Here is a 19,390-nt window from a genome sequence, read left to right as displayed (position 1 = left end):
AGAAGTAAGGCAGCTATCAAAAACTTCCTTTGATAATGCATAATTTTTAGCGTCATTTTGCTACAAGAATGGGAAGGAGAAAGAAAACACTACGAGAGCAAAGAAAGGGTTCACTGCGTAAAAGCTGAGAGGCCCAGATCATTATTGAGCCGAGTAGTCGTCCAGCTTTCCTTTTATTTCCTAAGTGAGACAAAGAGCGAAATAAATTTTGGATCTGAACAAATGCAGGGTAGGTGGGTTTTAGTAAAGTTCTAGGTGCTCTGAGACCTTACCTTCCAGAGACCTTGACTTCCAGCTACACTGGACCAGTGTTACCAAATGCCAAGTTCGTGTGCTCAATGCACAGTGCGGCCAAACAGACCCAAACGTGGGAGCTTGGAGCAGAGAAAGGTTTATTGCAGGACCATGCGAGAAGACGAGTGGCTTGTGCCCCAAAAGCCCCGGAACTCCTTGAAGGGCTTCAGAGCAAAGCACTTTTAAAGGCAAGGTGAGGGAGGAGTGTGGTTAGTTGTTGCAAACTTCTTGGGGTCAGAATCCTTTGTTCTTGCAGCTGTCCCCATAGGTCAGGTCACCATGTTCCCATAAACCTCCAACAAGACAAATGTTATTCTCTGTTCTGCAACTTTTTATCTCTATATGAATGCGAAAGCGCTACACCTTTAAAGGTCAGAGCCTTGAGAACGGGCTCTCCTGTATATTTCAGGCTGCAGGCAACATTCTTAACTTGTAGCCAAAGCAATAAAATAGGAAGGCTAAAGTCAAAGAAACAGATCTAATATGGAGGCAGATTTGTTCTTCCTTATTACACCAGTAGCAAAATGCAAGGAAGTTCCCAGTTACCTGCCGTTATGAGTCAAACTATACAGAAATATTAGAGCATTAATAACTCTTCCTAGAGAAATATGAGAGCATCAGTTCCTCCTCAGTAACTGACTGAGAACACATCTGAGGACAAAGGATGAATAGGATGAACTAGCACACAGTCCTAAAATGCTGCAGGGGATGGGAACTGTGACCTCCCAGCACAGCATACATGTTTCCCAGCCCCCACTACCCTCTGCCCCCTCAGCCACATGGAACCCATATGACTATAACCCACAGGCTGAACCCCCCTGTGCAGCTGGGTGATTCCTCCGTGCTAAGAGCCCCCCTGGACCTCCACAGGAGTTCTGTTTGTGGAGGTACTGGCCAGGCGCTATGGTTAAGAACTGAGTTGATTGTGTCCGCTAAAGGAAGAATTTGCATCCCAGAACAGTACAATTGTTAGGTGGTACTCAGTTCCCCCATGTGAATTTAATAGTGTCCAATTCGCTATTAATTTTCTGCAGTGACTGTATAAAACCAGAGGGGGGAAAAAAAAAAAAGAAGCCACCAGGCATGAAATTCAAAGCAAATGCAGCCATGCATCGCTCAGCAATGGGGTTCATTTGATACGTAAAAGTACCCTCCTGCCCACAACCGCCGCATTAGTGAAACTTAAGTGAATGTGTTTGGAATGGAGTGGCAGACTTCACCAGACACCTTTCCCCCGGGGCCCACCCTGCCATATGGTTCTCTCTACTATTTTCTCTCTTCATCTTTTTAACCATTAAGATAAAGTCCTGCCCTTTAAATGCTGCACCGGAGGTGGGGACACTAGTTTCTTTTTCGAGAGAAGTCCCATACATTTATTGAAGAACTCCTGGGAGGACCAGGATATATACTATGTAACAGGCACTGTTCTAAGCCCTTTACAGGAGATATTTTTATATTTTTATTATGATCCCATTTTTAGATGATGAACTGAGGCACAAAGAAGTTCAAGAAGTTGTCCAAAACTGAGCTGGGATGTAAACCCAAGAGTCTGATTTCAGAACAGTCTATGCTCATTACATCAAGATACGCTGCCCTGCCTGCCAGTAACAGGCCTCCAACTACAATGAGAATGGACAGACACCGCTGCCCACTGGCAAAAAGACGATTCCCCAGCCACTAAAGAGTTGGTTGGTATCAAAAGGGGCAAGAGTTATTATACATATTCTAGAAGAATTCTTTGCTTTTATTTGTTAATTTAGCAGATGTATGTACGAATAATACGTTTCAGTTAAAATATTAAGGACAAAGATTACCACTGGAGAAAAGGATAAATTTACATAGAGCTGGGTAACAGTAGTTAAAAAAATTAGTGAACTTAAAGATTTTTACAGAAAAGAGGCCCTGGAGAGAATGCCTGGAGGTGCAGCATATCCAGCAGCCAGGGCTGGGCCAGACACAGGAAGGGCCTTCAAGGCTTAAGGGCTGGCATCTTGGGGTGTAATAAGGGAACAACAAATCTGACTCCATACTGGATGTTTCTTTTACTTTCACCTTTGTATTAATGCTCTAATATTTCTGTATAGTTTGACTCATAACGGCAGGTAACTGGGGAACTTCCTTGCATTTTGCTACTGGTGTAATAAGGAAGAACAAATCTGCCTCCATATTAGATCTGTTTCTTTGACTTTAGCCTTTGTATTTTATTGCTTTGGCTACAAGTTAAGAATGTTGCCTGCAGCCTGAAATATACAGGAGAGCCCGTTCTCAAGGCTCTGACCTTTAAGGGTCTAACACTTTTCTATTCATAGGGAGATAAAAAGTTACAGAACAGAGAATAACAATTGTCTTGCTGGAGATTTCCAGGGAACATGGTGACCTGACCTATGTGGAGAGCTGCAAGAACAAAGGATTCCGAGACCAAGAAGTCTGCAACAACCAGCCACAACCCTTCCCCCTTCAGGTATAAAAGACGCCTCAGTTCTAGCTCAAGTTAAGATGGTTCTTTGGGACACTAGTCCACCTTCTTCTCAGTCTGCTGGCTTTCCAAATAAAGTGGCCATTCCTTGCCCCAACAAGTTGTTTCTTGATTTATTGGCTTGTCACGTGGTCAGCCGTCTGACCTTGGACTTGGTGATAGGGGCAGAAATAGACCTTGGAAAGGCCAGTCTTACACCCTACGCTGTGGTACGGGTATGGCTTCTGTTGGACACCCAGTCTGCTCAGAAGCAGCTAAACACTCTTTTCTGAAAAATTCCAACCTTTTCAAAAAGAATTCCAATCTGCCCACACCTAAGAAGTCTTGTAAAGCTACGATGGGAAGGGGAAATCAAAGAAGTTCTCTGTCCTATTCATGGACACATGACGGAACTATAAACACTAGGGCCCCTAAGCACCAGGCAGTGGGGAGAGAAGAGGGCAAACTAAGACTCTCTTTCATACACACTACAGAGTCTGCCCCCTAAAACCAGTTCAGCTCTTTACAAAGGATTTCTACTAGATACATACTTCTTTTGTTGTACTTGTCATAGAAAATTCCAAGAAAAAAATGAGCTGGGCACAAAGGCCTCCTTCACAGAGTTCAGTGAAGATTTGGCCACCCCAGAGTGCCAAGGACATCCCAAACAGCCCCTCACAGCCACCTCACCTTAACCTGCAGATTTCAGGGGAAATTCAAAGAGAATGTCTCTGTGCATTTCAATACAGATAGCAAAAACAGTAAATTCTAGGACTTCCCCGGTGGCACAATGGTTAAGAATCTGCCTGCCAAGGCAGGGGACATGGGTTCGAGCCCCGGTCTGGGAAGATCCCACATGCCGTGGAGCAACTAAGCCCACGCGCCACAACTACTGAGCCTGCGCTCTAGAGCCCACGAGCCACAACTACTGAGCCCGTATACCACAACTACTGAAGCCCACGCGCCTAGAGCCTGTGCTCCCCAACAAGAGAAGCCACTGCAATGAGAAGCCCGCGCACCGCAACGAAGAGTAGCCCCTGCTCGCTGCAACTAGAGAAAGCCCGTGCACAGCAACAAGGACCCAATGCAACCAAAATAAATAAATTTAAAAAAAAACAACTAAAGCTAGCTGAAAGATTTTTCTTTGGAGTAAAGCAAATACAGTCATTAACTCTTCTGCCCAGATCACGGCTGGCAAATACCTGGCATCTCCCCATGTGCCCGCGGCGGACGATGGTATTGCTGATGGCTCTTAGAGCACCGACGCAGCTGTGTACACAATGACAGAAGTACCAATGAAGGACGCATGAGCGCCCAAAGCAAGCTCCACATACGTCCATTTACCTGCATCAGGAAGAGTCTAGCAGGATAACGATGAAACTATTCATGGGAATTGTCTCTTTCTTATGGATTCGAGGGGTTTTCTTTCTCTTTCTTTTGCTTCCCTACCTTTCCTTATTTTCCCATAATGATTATATAGTATTTACACGCCATTTAAAAATCCTAAACCAAAAAAAAAAAAAAGATAAATATTGTCAATCTTAGTATTCCCTCCACTCTCCACGTCCACAGGAACATGCATCACGCTCCCAAAGGCTCAGACACAGTTCAGCCACTTTTCACTCCCCCCGAGTCATCAAAGAGGCGCAGCTTTACCCTTCTTTCTGGTTTGACCTCCGTTTACCCCAAAGTGACTTACTTCGTCTTCAGGAGCCATTCTTGTGTGCGTGACCTGAAGCAAGGCATCGGGCAGCTTCAGAACTCCTGAGCAACTCTCAGGTACACTATTGCCTAAAAAGTGCAAGACACACAGAAACCCACGGCATCCCTCCGCTGTCCGCGTGGCTCCGGCCCCAGTCACACTCGGGACAGTCAGTTGCTGGCCAGCGGCTCTAAGTGGCTGTAAGCCCCAGGAGGTCTGCTGTGCTGCAAGGGAAGCTAAAGGCAATTCAAACCAAGACCACAGGTGGAATCCCCATCTAGGGGGCCCTAGCTCCCAGGAGGGAAGCGCAGTTTCACTAGAGTTCCACGAGGGACAGAGCGGCCTGGCACACAGCACCAGGGTCATCGCCAGCGAAAGGAAGGGACATTCGAGAGCATTCACTAAGCTTGCTACAATCCGGCTCTTTTAAAAAGCCGTTTCAGTGAAAGCTACAGAGGGATTTATTTGCCCAGACAAGCAATGCTGCCCACAGGGCACCGTGGCAGGCCACTCCCCTCCATAAATCCCTTTGCGAAGTTATTCAAAGCCGTTCAAAGACTATGTGTCACAGGAATACACCTCAACATAAGGACAGCCTTTCACGTTAACTACCCAATAAAGAGTCAACCAGTGTGATGAACTGGGCGACTGGGATCGACATGTATACATACACTGATGTGTATAAAACTGATGACTAATAAGAACCTGCTGTATAAAAAAATAAATAAAATGAAATTTTAAAAAAAAAGAGTCAACCACCTTATTAAAGCTGAAAAGTTTACCTATGACAATCGATGTAGGGCATCATCACTTGAAAGAAGGGAAAGAAAGAGAGAAAGAGATTCAGAGAGCTGGGTCTTTTAAACCTTTCCCAGCGATCGGGAGCCATGTCATTCTTTTGAAAATGAAGTTTCACACAGAACAATGAAGAATGGAGGAAAAGAAAAGGCATTCTGGAAAGTATCAAAAGATTCCTTGAAAGCCTGCTTCCAAGAGAAGAACTGAGTGAAGGGAAAAGAGAAAAAGGGAAAGAAAAAAATCTGCAAAAATGCTCTGTGACAGTCTGTGCAGGGCCTCTGTTTTTAAACACAATGCTGTCCCTGCAACTCGTGATGTGTTGGCAGATATGAACTCCAGCGGTTGAAGCTGGCGTGAAAAATGGGGGGGAAATCATTAATTTAATCATCACACTTTATCTGGCAGACACATGCTTTTGTGATCCCTGGGAAAGAGCTGGGCTCCAGTCCCACACGGAGGAGGCCTCGGCCACCTGGCCGCTGGGAATCCGGGCTGCTGCCTCTGCCTTTAGTCCTTAATGGCTCTACAGAGAGACCAGCAAAAGCAGCAGCAGCTTCCATTGTAGCCAATTGCAGTCTGAAGCCACACAGGCCCACGGGGGAAGAGCGGAATCGCTAAATATAGGAGGAAGCAGGCATAGTCCTGGGCTGCAGGGAGAGAGCGCAGAGTGGCGGGGCTGGGCTGGGTCTGATTCTATCTCCTCCTGCTCTGTCCTGGCCCCGAGTCCCATTAGCCACACAACAGTCACCGTGCCCAGCACAGAACTGCAGCACACAAGACAAAGGACCCCGGGGCCGGCTGTCCCGCACCTTCATCGTGCAGGCTTAGCGCAGGAGTCTAGAATTTGGCTGTCTGCCTCATTCACAGACCCAGAGTGCGCCCAGCACCCCGGAACTGTCAAACCACACGTCTACACCCACTTACAACTCACCACAGGGCATCTACTCTCAGGTTTTTCTTATTTATGTTTTATTGCACATTCAAAATCTACCAAGTTTGATGGTGTCATTTCTAAAGCCCTGGGAAATCCTCGGTAGCAGATCAGGAAAAGTGGAGGAAATAAACCACTCACAGACAACTCTTTACAATTATCAGGAAGTGACAGAGTTCAGGAGAAAAACTACGAAAACCAGTCAAGAGAATTAAGAGAATCTAGCAACCTAAAACTATCTCGTGGAACAGACCTTAAGGACATTAAATGGATCAGAGGGCGGCAGCCCTGCCTGGGCCCAGAAAACATCAGTCCTTTATTCCACATACACTGTGTAGACTTAACACACTAAGCTATGCAAAGGAGTACAACAAATGAGATGCTGGCACGAAGCATTTGCATAAATACACATGTATACAGATACACACACACATACAATTTTTACATTCTGGTATTTTACAGGGTGAATCGCAAACCACTTACAAAACTCAGCCAGGATGACTCATCGCGCCTAAGGATTTCGGGGCACAACAATCCCAACAGGCTATTTTATTGCTAGCATTGACAGCCATGGCTTCAGTCGATTAAAAAATCTCTTAAGCAGGAAGCCTATTTCTCCATGGTCTCCCTTTCCAAAAATAACTAAGTTCCACCTCGAGAGCATCCGTGAGCAGAGTTTATAATCCTCTGCCCCTGGATGAACAGTCCTGCGTTATTTCCGGCACAGATTAAATAGAAGACCCGAGATTCTGTGCGTTCACTGGCTGGAAGGCAGTAACATCACAATGGGTGATGCTGACTCCCACCAGCAGCCAGGGCTGAGACGGGAGCGTTGGGGACACAGCCAGGCACTCAAGATGTTGACAAAGTTATTTCAGTCCCATCATGTCGTCCGTAGAAGACCAGAGAGACAACTCAAGCTACGTGACCAGTCGCAATTCAAACGCCTGCTTATTTAGCTACGTCGCTTATCAACGTTCTATTCATTCCATTGATTAATATGATTTCATAATATTATGATTATGGATGACTGGTTAAATCTGGAATGATGCAAAAGGGGGGGGATGATTAATTTAATAATTGCACTTGGTCCAGCTTGTAGTCCAGGGGAAAAAGCACTAAGAAGGCTCCAGGGACTGAGGTGGATGGAGTGACCTCCTGAGGTTAGAGCTACAGCCCGACCAACCCCAAAAAGAAACAGCTGGAGTCAAAGGTTGCAGGCAAGCATTCTGAAGACAGAAACCAATACTAAAATGAATTCTAAGTACAGTCAGCTGGAATTTATCCACAGCAGAAGGCACAGAAGGAGGAGAGGCCCCCCGAGACTGACTGGGCCACCTCTGCCTCCTTCGTGCTCTAAGAGGTGACACCTGGGAATGGAGGGGGGTGGCAGGTGAAACCGCAAACAGAAAACTAAGCCCCAAAGAGTATGCTGTCCTAGAAGGAAGCAAGTCATACCCACTAAGAAGACAGGGCGAGAGTCCCTGGGTGTTCTGTTTGGCGTGTTACTGACGTGCGCGTGGTACACGTTTCTCTGTGGGCCTGTAAGACAGAGTGGCGTCTCATGTCCCTGGCATGACTAACGACACATTGAAAGGCTGAGGATTCAACTACATGACTTCTGAGGGATGCATCCTTCGAGGCTAAGCGTACAAATAAAATAAACATCATTTATTCTACGCGCACTTGAAGAATTTCTGAAATAACAATACCAAGGAAATATCTGTATCTGAACCTTTAAGCCTATGTGTAAAACTGCAAGAAGACTAAATCTGTCTATCCTACTAATTTATACATTCATACATTCTTTCCACAAAGATTCACTTAACACTTCCACTATGTACAACAAGGCAGAAGGAGCTGTGAAGACATACAATTAAAAAGATGAAGCAAAGGTGTAGGAGAAAAGTACAGAAAAAACGAGAGGGAAAAGAACTAGAACCAGAACTGTACCCAGTGTAAGATTATTCAGAGCAATGAAAGAGCAATGGAGTTCATCAGCGAAGACTTCCAAAAAGGGGTAAACCTAAGTGGAGTCCGACATCTGTGACACTCACACGTGGGCAGAGAGAAGGAAAGAGCAGACGTTTCCACATCAGGGACTAGGGATCAGCAAAGGCAGGGAACTGGGGATTTCTAAAGAAGGGATCTGGGACCTCCCTGGTGGTCCAGAGGCCAGGACTCCGCGCTTCCACCGCAGGGGGCACGGGTTCCATCCCTGGTTGGGGAACTAAGATCCTGCGTGCTGCACGGCGTGGCCCAAAAAATTAAAAAAATAAAAAATAAATAAAGAAGGGATCAGTCCGGCAGCAGTGGAGGCTCTGTGACACAGAACAAGCTCCAACCCAGCGGACAACGGCCTCGGACAGGCTCCGACCCAAAGCCGCGTACCACAAGGGGCCCCAGGGAAGCGGCCCCGGGACACACAGGGCCCCTTACCTTTGCCGTAGAAGAACCTGCGGTAGTAATAGGCCCCCAGGTCGATGTGCTCGATGACGTAGCGCCTGACCTTCTCCCTGTGGATTGGCTGGTTCTCCCTGGGCACCTCCAGGACCGAGACGCCCGCGTTGGTGCAGTGAGAGCTGAGGGAGGCCTCGAAGGAGCAGCCTTCCCCGGAACTGAAGGAGGACGAGTTGGCCCTGGACAGCGCGATCCTCCGGTCGCCCTCCCCGCCTGTCTCATTCCGAAAGTAGGGACAGCTGAGGACCAGGTCGTTGCTCTTCCCATCCCCGTCGTCCGTGTCCAGGTTCTCTTTGGAGTTGAGGTCCTCTTTGCTCCCCAGCGGGGAGTCACAGCTGCCCGTCGGGCCCATGGGCATCTGGGTCTGGGATGCTGCCGAGGCCCCGGTGGTGATGTTTTTCCTCTTCCCCACGTTCGCCCTCGTGGCCATGGCTTCGTTGATATTAAACAAGATGCTCTGGACGTCATAATGTGCAAAGCAGCGCTGGCAGTTCCAAGGGCGGACGCCCCTCTCCAGACGCCCGTCCTCCAGCTCAGAGGCGAACTTGAACGTCTCGTGCTCACTTTTCACGGTCCGCAGCTTGCGGAAGAGGGACGTCTCCATGGACTCCGACTTCAACCTCCGTTGGAAAGGCTTGTCCCTGTCTCTCCCCAGGAGGAGGGCACTGTCCATATAGTCTAATCCTGAGATGTGCACGAATTCGCCTCTAGAAATCTGTGCTGCGGCGTGAAGGCTGGGGGAGATTGCAGGGTCGCAGGGGAAAAACTCGGGGAACCCGAACTGGGCCATCACGCTGTGGTCGTAGTTCTCTAGCCGGTAGCCTCGGAGCATAGCAAAGAAGTTCTCCCCTGACAGGCCCTGCCGGTCGATGGAAGACGTGCTCCCGTACTCCCGGTGCAGGGCGGCCCCGGTATTGGGGTTCACTGCATTTTGGTCTAGGACGTCTTCCGCGTCGATGTCACTGATGGTAACATCACTGTTGCTCCTCTGTCTTATGGGGTGCAGTCCTCTTTGCGGAGAGTGAACGAAGATGTCTCCGACGGTAGACTTCGCCTCCACGAAGTCGAGGTCGAGCGGCTCCTCTTGCTGGCGGTCACTCTGGTTGTTCTGCCCGTTGTGCATAATGGACGTGACACTTTCGTAGCTGGGCTGTGACCGGCTTTCCCACAGGGCCTTGCAGGTCAGCTCCTTGGAGCAGTCCTTTTTAGGAGGCCACTCAGACACCCTTGCTCTGACACCCATCTTGGGCACGGCCGGGGTACCGTTAGCCGGACCACCGTTCTCATTGGAACTGGAAGCATTTAAGGAAGGGGTGGGTCCCATGTTGCCATTGATGGCTTTAAATTTTCGAGCAAAATAATCATCGGACTGCATGATTCTGGGAGGACCCTTGAACTTCGACGAGGCTCTGCCGACCTTTTGCTGCTCTTCCTGTGACTGCCTGGGGTCACTCATGTCTACCGATGACGCAGGAAGCTCCAAGTCTCGCCGGAAAGACTGATGTAAATCCAATGACACTGTTATTTACAAAGGCTTCTTCTATACTTGTATAGAAGCAAACATCCTCAGAGTACAGTTCCTCCAAAACCAACTTGCTTCTCAGTTGCTGTAATAATTTTGAACACCTCTGTCCTTTTCAAAAGCATCCCTTAAGACATCTGGCCAGTTCCTTTACCTGAATTAAAAAACAGAAAATAGCCATTAACAATCACTGTAGCTCCAGTTCAATACATTCCCCACGTGGTTTCTCATCTGCCCTTCTCTCCAATTCCCCGTAAACTGTCGTGAAGTTTCATGGTTCCCTGTTCACACTCTCCTTCTCTCCGGAACACTCTGCCTACTCACTGTACCTGGCTGCTTAAAATTTACACCACACAATCGAGCAGTCCCCTCCCACGCTCAGCCCACATCTGAGCAAGGACCGCTTCCTCTATGTTTCCATGGCATCTGCACCTACACCAATCACAGCACTTTCCCTGATACTCTTACTGCTGCTGTACTGATCTGTCTCCACCACCAGCTAACTGTAAGCTCCTCTAAGCCAGGAGCTATGCCCTTCATCTCAGTATCAACATTATCTATTGATGTAACCTGGCTTAAATCAGGTAATCAAGCAACATTTCAATTAGTTGTAAGAGTAACACAATGGTCATGGAATTGTTTGAGTATTCTTAAACTTTCTTTCAAACCAGTTAAACTCAAAATGTCCAGCAGCACCAAGGTCAATACAAGGCATTAACAATGAGTTTCCAGAATGCTCTCTTGCAAGCAAATAAGAACTCACAGAGATGCCCTGACAGTGAGAAGGAGTCTTCAAGAATCTGGCGTCTGAACAAGTACAACTTTCTAGTTCATTACGCCACTAGCAAGTTGACAAATGTGCAGGGAAGCTTAGAGATTTAAGACACAATTTACCTTTGTGTCTGGCAGAAACTTGACTTCACCAACTCTCCTCTTTAATTACAAATAATTTTTCCATTTGTTCTATCTTTAATTAGACAGAAATATTTTCCAGGTATTACTATTTCCCGAACTCATGGCTGTCATAACTGAGGAAATAATGATGTTTTAGGGTGTGGCAAACAGAGAGGGAAGGTGCAGTCAGATGCTTCCGTGCACTCGGCAGGCCAGGATATGCCCAGAGTTCTCAGAGAGAGACCAGAGCTGACGGCATCTTATCTATTTCACTTAGAAGTATTGTATCGAAAAGAACCAGAGATGATTCTGAATCATAGTGATTTCCTCTAATAATTTAGGTTATCATCAAATCCTTTCCCGGAAACTGAAACAAAATGACGACCGAGATACGAAGGAAAACAACTTCTTGCCTAATAGCTCTCTGTTGAAATGGTATTGGATTCACTGTAGTAGGCTTCTGCATAACCTATACATGCTATTGAGTCTCCTGCTTACAGAACACTCAACACAATTTGAAAGGGTAAGAAAAGCTTCATGGTTGGTTCAGAGCTACGTGAGTTCTCAAGAGGCATTAACCTGATACACATTTTCATTATCTAATACTGATCTGTATCCTTGTTACCGAAGAAAGAACCATGGCCTGCCAGGTACCCAGTTCCAACACTGAACTGTGACGTTTCTAGAAATATAATCAGGAGCTAAGTGCTCACCACCCCAAGGAATTAGCAAAAGAACAACAAAATGTACCGAAAGAAACCGCGAAAGAAGGAATGCAGAAAGATACAAGCTGGAATTGATGGAATGGCAGGGGGTAGGGGATAAAAGAAGAGACAAATCCAAAAGGTGGATTTTTTTTTTTTTTTGAAGAATAAGAAAACAGATACACTCCTTCCCAAACCTGAAAAAGGGAAAGAAAGAAAGAAAGGGAGAATAATATTACATAAGTTTGGAAAGGAGAAAGGAGAAATGACCACCCATATAGGAGGTATTGAAATAAATATAAGTGTAAAAGAATTACACCACAAGCAACTCCACAGCAACAAACTTAGAAACACAGAAGCAACTAAGATTTCCCGGCAAAACACAAACTCCCCAAACCCATCCAAGGATGGAAAATTTAAACAGAGTGATTAGCACCAGAGAGAGTAGAAATATAACAATCCCTAACTAAATACATGACCGATGTATGCATAAAATGCAGAGAGCTACCTTAACCACGGCTTTGAAGCCCCTTCATCCTCTCATTTATGAGACCAAACGCTATTTAAAAATGTAGTTTGTGCCTTGCTTTTCTTCCTTTTCCCTGTCGTGGCACACACTGAAATACCAACGTTCCCACAGCACGTGGCAGTCAAAGCAGAAAGGTGCTCAAGGCTCGGGGCACAGGTGAGACTCTGGTCCCCCTCCCCGACTCCACCACCAGCAAACCAGCACCCCCGCTTACCAGCAGCCCGCTCACACACCCCAGAAGGATGCTCTGAGTTCAAGCCACCTGCCAGGAATGTGTAAAACACAGAAACCTGAAAACTAGGATTAACGTGGACAACACAGACACTGAATGACTTGTTCTGGAAAAACTAACCATAAAGTTATCAGAGGCCACTGGGCTTGGACTCATATCTGAAAACTGGTCTTCCAAGCTTTCACAGCCGTTTACATTTACAATAGCATCATTGTTTGCAACAGACAGCATTAAAACTACAAAATCTTTATTCCATAGATCTATTATAGAAATGGAAGGGCTTCCCTGGTGGCGCAGTGGTTAAGAATCCGCCTGCCAATGCAGGAGACACAGGTTCAAGGCCTGGTCCGGGAAGATCCCATGTGCCACGGAGCAACTAAGCCTGTGCGCCACAACTACTGACCCTGCGCTCTAGAGCCCGTGAGCCACAGCTACTGAGCCCACATGCCACAGCTACTGAAGCCCATGTGCCTAGAGCCCGTGCTCTACAACAAGAGAAGCCACTGCAATGAGAAGCCCACGTGCTGCAACTAGAGAAAAGCCCGTGCACAGCAACGAAGACCCAATGCAGCCATAAATAAATAAATAAATTTATTTAAAAAAAAAAAGAAATGGAAGACACCGACAACTGTCAAAAAGTAAGGATTATTACTTTAAAACATGAATGAATAATAGCAACAAATAAAAATAGATGAACTAGTGTTGAATTTTACTACTAGGCTTGCCAAAAACCACAAAAACTGTAGCAAACTCAGAGCACACAGACCCTTTGCCAAAGAAATCTTCTGAAAATATTCCTTCAGTTATGATTTTTTAATTTTGTGCATGCGATAAGAACATTAGCTGTATCAGACGGCCACTGGTTTTTCCTGTCTCAGATGTATTCCTCTTTCATGTGGTGATGGGTACCATACCTCTAACTAAAACCATTTTAGTTATGTGGAGCTAACTCCACCCGTAACATGTGACCCAGGTTTGACCAATGAAAGTGCTGCATCTTCAGGCCACAGTGACTGGTCCAGGGAGGAGCCCAGGGGCCAAGGCAGGAAGAGTACCCCAACACTGGTGCTCTGACCCTTGGCAATGCCCAAGCGGCAGAGGGCTCACCTTGCCAATGTGACTGAGAATGGAAACAGCAGCACGAAGCTGGGCCAAGCGAAAGAAATGACGACTCCTAAGGATGCGGCTCCGGAACCAGTTCCAGAATTTTCCAGCTGCTTGAGCCAACTGATCACCTTTTTTGGTTTATTCAGTTTGACTTAGATTTCTGTGTTTTCCAGACTAATTTTAAATGTCCTAAGAGACCCAGCTTCTATTCAGTGAAAGATCAAAGACAGGAAATTTGACGAACACAGCTACTGTGCACGGTGTTGCCCAGATTGCCTGGTCAATGAATGAATGGACGGAAAGCCACAGTTCTGGCACCAGCGTCCAAATCAAAACCAGAGCCTTCTGGGCAAGATCCCTGCTCTAATTCCATAATTATATATCTTTTAACACCTTTTAGGTGTGCCACTAACAATTCAAAGTGTTCAAAGCCAAAAAATTCTTGACACAGTAGCTGATTAATAAACAATCTACAGTTGCAATAGAACTCCTGCAAATCCCTTCCGGCCACCTTTTACTCCTAGACACATTTTCTAGCTTGTTGTAGCTCCTCAAATAAATCTCTAACAACAGAATGATAGAGGGCACCTTCCTTTTAAAGATATTACTAAAATACTTATATATTTGAACACTGTCATAAAAATAAAACACCTCAAAACAATTATAGCATTTGTTTTTTCAGGAAGATAAATTAGAAATAATAACATCATCCAATTTAAAAAGTATTACGGTTCATGGGGAAGAACTGAAATCAATGTCTTTGAAAAGCAGATGTCAAGAGGGGTGGGATAGGGAGGGTGGGAGGGAGGGAGACGTAAGAGGGAAGAGATACGGGAACATATGTACATGTATAACTGATTCACTTTGTTATAGAGCAGAAACTAACACACCATTGTAAAGCAATTATACTCCAATAAAGACGTAAAAACAACAACAGAAAAAGAAGGAATGGTACAGGCTCTGAACAGAGAGAAATGCAGAAAGGAAACAATGGAGGGAATGAAAATCTAAAGCATGAGCTGGAATGACCTCTGGAACAATCCAGAACCTAGAGGTCAGACTGTGGATGAGAGAGAGACAGAGACAGGCACATACACGCGTGAGGGCACACGTGCGCGCACACACACGCACGCGCGCACACGAGACACCCTACACCAGTAAGTAATCCTGTTTGCCCTGTAGGGCCACAGATGAAAAGTGGGGATCCGGGGCAAATATGCCTGCATACAGGCATCTGGAACATAAGATCCCTTTGTTTCTCTCATTATCTTTAGTTTTTCTCCAAGTTCTAACGTTCTGCCTGTTTCCATGAAGCATTCAGTTGAGAAATTTCTAAAAGACCGGGATTTGCACTCTTAGTAGCATGTACATGCATGCAATGAAGCTGTAATCTAGGAAGCATCTGCAAATATTGTCCCTGTCCCCCAAATTATTCTTTATACTCATCAGGTATATATACATCTTCTATGTTCAAATCCACCATGAACGTCAAGAGCAGGCAGGCAGCCGTGCAGCTGACTGATGTCCATGGGTCCCAAAATGATGGAAGGGACAGGAAAAGGATGACATTTCAGAGAAGCATCTCGAAAGAGCAGCCTGCAGAAATTAGGGGGCTGTGACTGGCCCCCAAACAAAGCACAGAACACACAGTTACGGGTGGGCACCCCGACAGAACAGGGAAAATGCAATCTGCAAAGCACAGAACGCGTTTTACCCGAAGTCTCGAAGGGGTTTGGTGAGTCTGTGACACGACCGAGAAATAAGGGCCAATTATCCAGGTTGGTCCCGTCCTTGTCATCTCCTGCCCCGCTCCCCGCAGCAGCCACTGAAAGACCTTCCTGCCCCGGCATCTCAGCAGGGACCGCAGCTGCTTACTTCTCGGAGGACACAGAAGCCAACCCATTTCTTTCAGCTCTTATCATCACCTAACGAAGGCACCCTCTTCTGACCCTGTCCTTCCATGTTACCCTTTGCTGACAACCTTTTGAGACTTGCCATCTTTCCCAAGATAAAAACCCGCATTATGGCTCACCAGCCTCTTCCCAACCACCCTGGCTCCGTCGGAAGCATCTGCTCTCCTCCCTCCACGCTGGGGCCCAGCCGTCCTCAGCGTCTTCAGGCTGCGCCCTCTCCAGGCCTCCGTCTGAGCTGCTTCCTCTAAACGCAGCATTACCTGCCAACCCTTCATCGTCGTCCTGTTCATCCCACCCACCCACCCCCCGCCCCAGGTGCCCCTCCACCTGCTCCGTGGCGTCCTCTAGTTCCTCGTGGAAACACCCCGTCCACACCTTACCACGTGTGCCTGTTTCTCTCTCTCCAGCTCTCTGCGAGGCCCCAGGGCTGTGACTGTTTTGTTCCCCACTTGATCCGCAGTGCCTCGCACGGTTTCCAGTACATGGTTGATGGTCCATAAATGTTATTAAATGAATTAACAGATTACTAAACAAATACGGCAGGCAGTAATCCTTCATCATATAAAACGTCTACTCTCGAAATGGCAAGCTCTTGTAGTTACAGAATCTACTACAAATCAGAAGTTTAATCGTTGTGCAAAGACGTGAGTATTATGGAAATAGGGCCAGTTGTTAGCGCTTTGCAGGACGCTCATACCCAATCCTCACGGCGACAGGCCACCTTGAACCTACATTCAGCAACCGCTCCACTCTGAGGGAGAGCGCCCCACCCCCACTTCTGTACCAGCCAAATGCAGTGATGGCAGACAGGTCTTCCAACCGTACAGAAAGAAAGAATGCCGTACTTCTCCTTCTAACCGTCTCAGCAGCATCTCAGGCTAAAGGCCCGTCCCCAAACATGAAGCGCGTGACGAAGCCTGCGTGACCGATCCTGTCCCCTCCTGAGTCGGGCAGGGCAGCCGATGGGGTGCAGAGCTCCATTTTGCTGTAGGTGGCCGGTGGCAGCGTCCTGGAGATCTGGAAGTATGCCCGCGAGTGGGACCACTCCAAAACAGGATGGCAAGAGGAAACCGTGCAATCAGAGGTCCTGGTCGAGAGGGTACCTGGGCCTCACGTCCCAGTTAGAGAGGAAGGTGTATGAAGCCAAGAGCCCCGCACGTCACGTTTTTAATGCACAGCTGTGAGTCTGCTCCTGACTTTCCTCTGATTTTACACCATTGCGTCATTCCAACAGATTGCAAAACGCTGGTTAGGATAGCTTTCAACAGGCCAATGCAGAGCTCTCAAACGGAAATGCCATGCATTTTCCCATGAAAAGCGAAAGTGCTATTTCATGAAATATTAAGAAAGCATTAAAATAAAGCGGACCTAAGGGCTTCCCTGGTGGCGCAGTGGTTGAGAGTCCGCCTGCCGATGCAGGGGACACGGGTTCGTGCCCCGGTCCGGGAAGATCCCACATGCAGCGGAGCGGCTGGGCCCGTGAGCCATGGCCGCTGAGCCTGCGCGTCCGGAGTCTGCGCGTCCGGCCCGCGTACCGCAAAAAAAAAATAAATAAATAAAGCGGACCCTCATACTTGCAATTATGGGGGTCACCATTCCACCCGCTCCTTCCTGCCTTAATTCTACTTCAGAGTATCTTCAATGCACTACTTTCTTAACTTCATGGATAAATGATTCACACTGCTACCTTGGTGTGGCTACAAAAAACTTAATCAAAGAAAATGAAGAGTCACTGAATTTCTTCCTGAGGATTTTATAAAGAGAACAGAATGCTAACCTGCAGTGAGGGCCTCAGTAGCATGAATAGGTCCTCTCCAGGTAACTCCCCAAACCTGAACACTGACCATCTGCTGGGACAGAAGACACAGGGTTCATCTTAGAATCATCACCAATTAAAAGGGATCTCCAACCTGTTTTTCCAGACAGTGTTCTCCCTTTCTTTCAGTTCATCTGTAATGTCAAGGACATCCCCCTCTAATAGTTTCCAAGTATTCCTACATTTCATCAAATTCTACAGCTCTCGCTCCCCAGGGGGTAAAAAAAAAATCAAAAATTGTCACCAGCACTCGGTGGGCACTTTAAAATCTACATGTGGACCTGTGTGATCTCACGGGTGGCAGGGCAGCCTTGAGAGAGGACGGGCTGGAAGAGGCAGGGAAAGACCCCTCAGAGAAATTCAAGAATTGCAGAGCTGGAAGGACTGATCTGTTCTCATGCTAATGGTCTTGGTAATAATTTTTCAAGGACAGAACAGAAACGGGGAAAATGTGATATTTCAGCATAAGTGTGTTTAAATAGAATGTTGTTCCAAGTTTTCCATAAGACATCAGTGAGTCTTCGAGAGCAATGTTATAGTTACAGTTGAGCCACTTACCAGGACTGCAGCTGTAGCAAAAGGATTGAAAACCACAAAATGCACAAATTATGAGCCTCATTCAAGCGAAAAAATGGTCAAAGTTATATGACAGATGTATAATAAAAGTATAACTACCACAAAAACATTTATTTTTCATACGCATATTCCATCAGCTCAAATACTAACATGCATAACTGAGCAGGGAATAAAAAGAGGCACAAACGTTCCCCAGGTTCATCCTCTCTGTGGCCAGGAAGGCGACAGAGCTGAGGTGTGCTCAGCGCACAAGGTCTCATCACCTGAAGTGCATTTCCCATAACATCACTAAGTTCAGGTCCATTCAGCCAGGTATTCAATGAAGTTATGACTAAAGACCTATAAAGCAATCCAGTAGCTCAGTTTCTTACCATAGTAGACCATGAACATCAAGGATAGAAACAATTTGACAAATGGGCTATTATTCAATAATAATGGTCACGAATGGATATAGATGGTCCATAATAATCATACTTTGCCAAGTTTTTGGTAGATCTGAACATGAAAATTTGTTCTTAGCCATTTATCTTGAATTAAACATTGGGATGGGGCTTCCCTGGTGGCGCAGTGGTTGGGAGTCCGCCTGCCGAAGCAGGGGACACGGGTTCGTGCCCCAGTCCGGGAAGATCCCACATGCCACGGAGCAGCTGGGCCCGTGAGCCATGGCCGCTGAGCCTGCGTGTCTGGAGCCTGTGCTCCGCAGCGGGAGAGGCCGCAGCAGTGAGAGGCCCGCGCACCGCAAAAAAAACAAAAAACAAAAAAAAAAACATTGGGATGGTACCAAAGATAAATGTTTGGAGCATGAGAATATTAAAAAAAGAGAGAAAAATTCATCTCCTTGAGGTTTTATAACATAGAGGTAATGTATGACTTGTGAAGAATAATTCTTTTTGCAGGGAGTGGAATGTTCACGCTGGTGTTAGACCATTTTTCAAAGCACTCCATGTTGCTCTTTGGAAGAATTTCTCAAGTGATGTCCCCAAAAACCTGATGCCCTTGGTGTCGTTAAGGACTTTTTCATCCAAGTAAAGCAGAGACCCCAGTAAAAAGTGTCTAAAGGAGTCAGTCTCCACTGGAACCCTGTATTATGACTCTACATTATCCTGAATCATAATCCGAGCTGAAAAAAAGGGCCAAAGCAAAGGTTTGTTAGATGGAGCCCTTGTGTGACCTTCTAAGTGAAGCGCCTCCTGGTGCCCCCTATTCACTGGTGTCCCCGCGGCCCCTAGAGTCGGGCGGGCCACTTCGTTGGCACTCAGCGTTAGCTTACATCCATCCGTCTAAACTGAAATAGCTGCAAACCAAACCACCCCAAAGCACTGACTCAACATACGATCGCGACACACGCAGAACACGAGGATTCCCGATGCTCTCTTTTTGGTTTCTTTGCAGGCTCGTCCTCTGCTCTTTAAGTGCTGGTGCTCCTTGGGGCTTATTCTAGGCTGCCTTCGCTTTTA

The 19,390-nt window shown here is 46.7% G+C and overlaps 1 protein-coding gene across 4 annotated transcripts in view; it reads right to left on the bottom strand.

The window, feature by feature from the left end:
• SIPA1L2 (signal induced proliferation associated 1 like 2) overlaps positions 1–19,390 on the bottom strand; it is a 219,921-nt gene that overhangs the window by 98,781 nt on the left and 101,750 nt on the right. For all 4 annotated transcript variants that reach the window (XM_067711090.1, XM_067711089.1, XM_067711092.1 and 1 more), the window contains exon 2: positions 8,620–10,316. In XM_067711090.1, the coding sequence (XP_067567191.1) occupies positions 8,620–10,096 (1,477 nt within the window). In that variant the 5' untranslated portion in view covers positions 10,097–10,316. The remainder of the gene's footprint in view (positions 1–8,619; positions 10,317–19,390) is intronic.

Source organism: Pseudorca crassidens, chromosome 16 (assembly GCF_039906515.1).
Source record: "Pseudorca crassidens isolate mPseCra1 chromosome 16, mPseCra1.hap1, whole genome shotgun sequence".
Lineage (NCBI taxonomy): Eukaryota > Metazoa > Chordata > Mammalia > Artiodactyla > Delphinidae > Pseudorca > Pseudorca crassidens.
The sequence above is the reverse complement of the archived record's forward strand: the minus strand, read 5'-3'. Positions and strand labels throughout refer to the sequence as shown.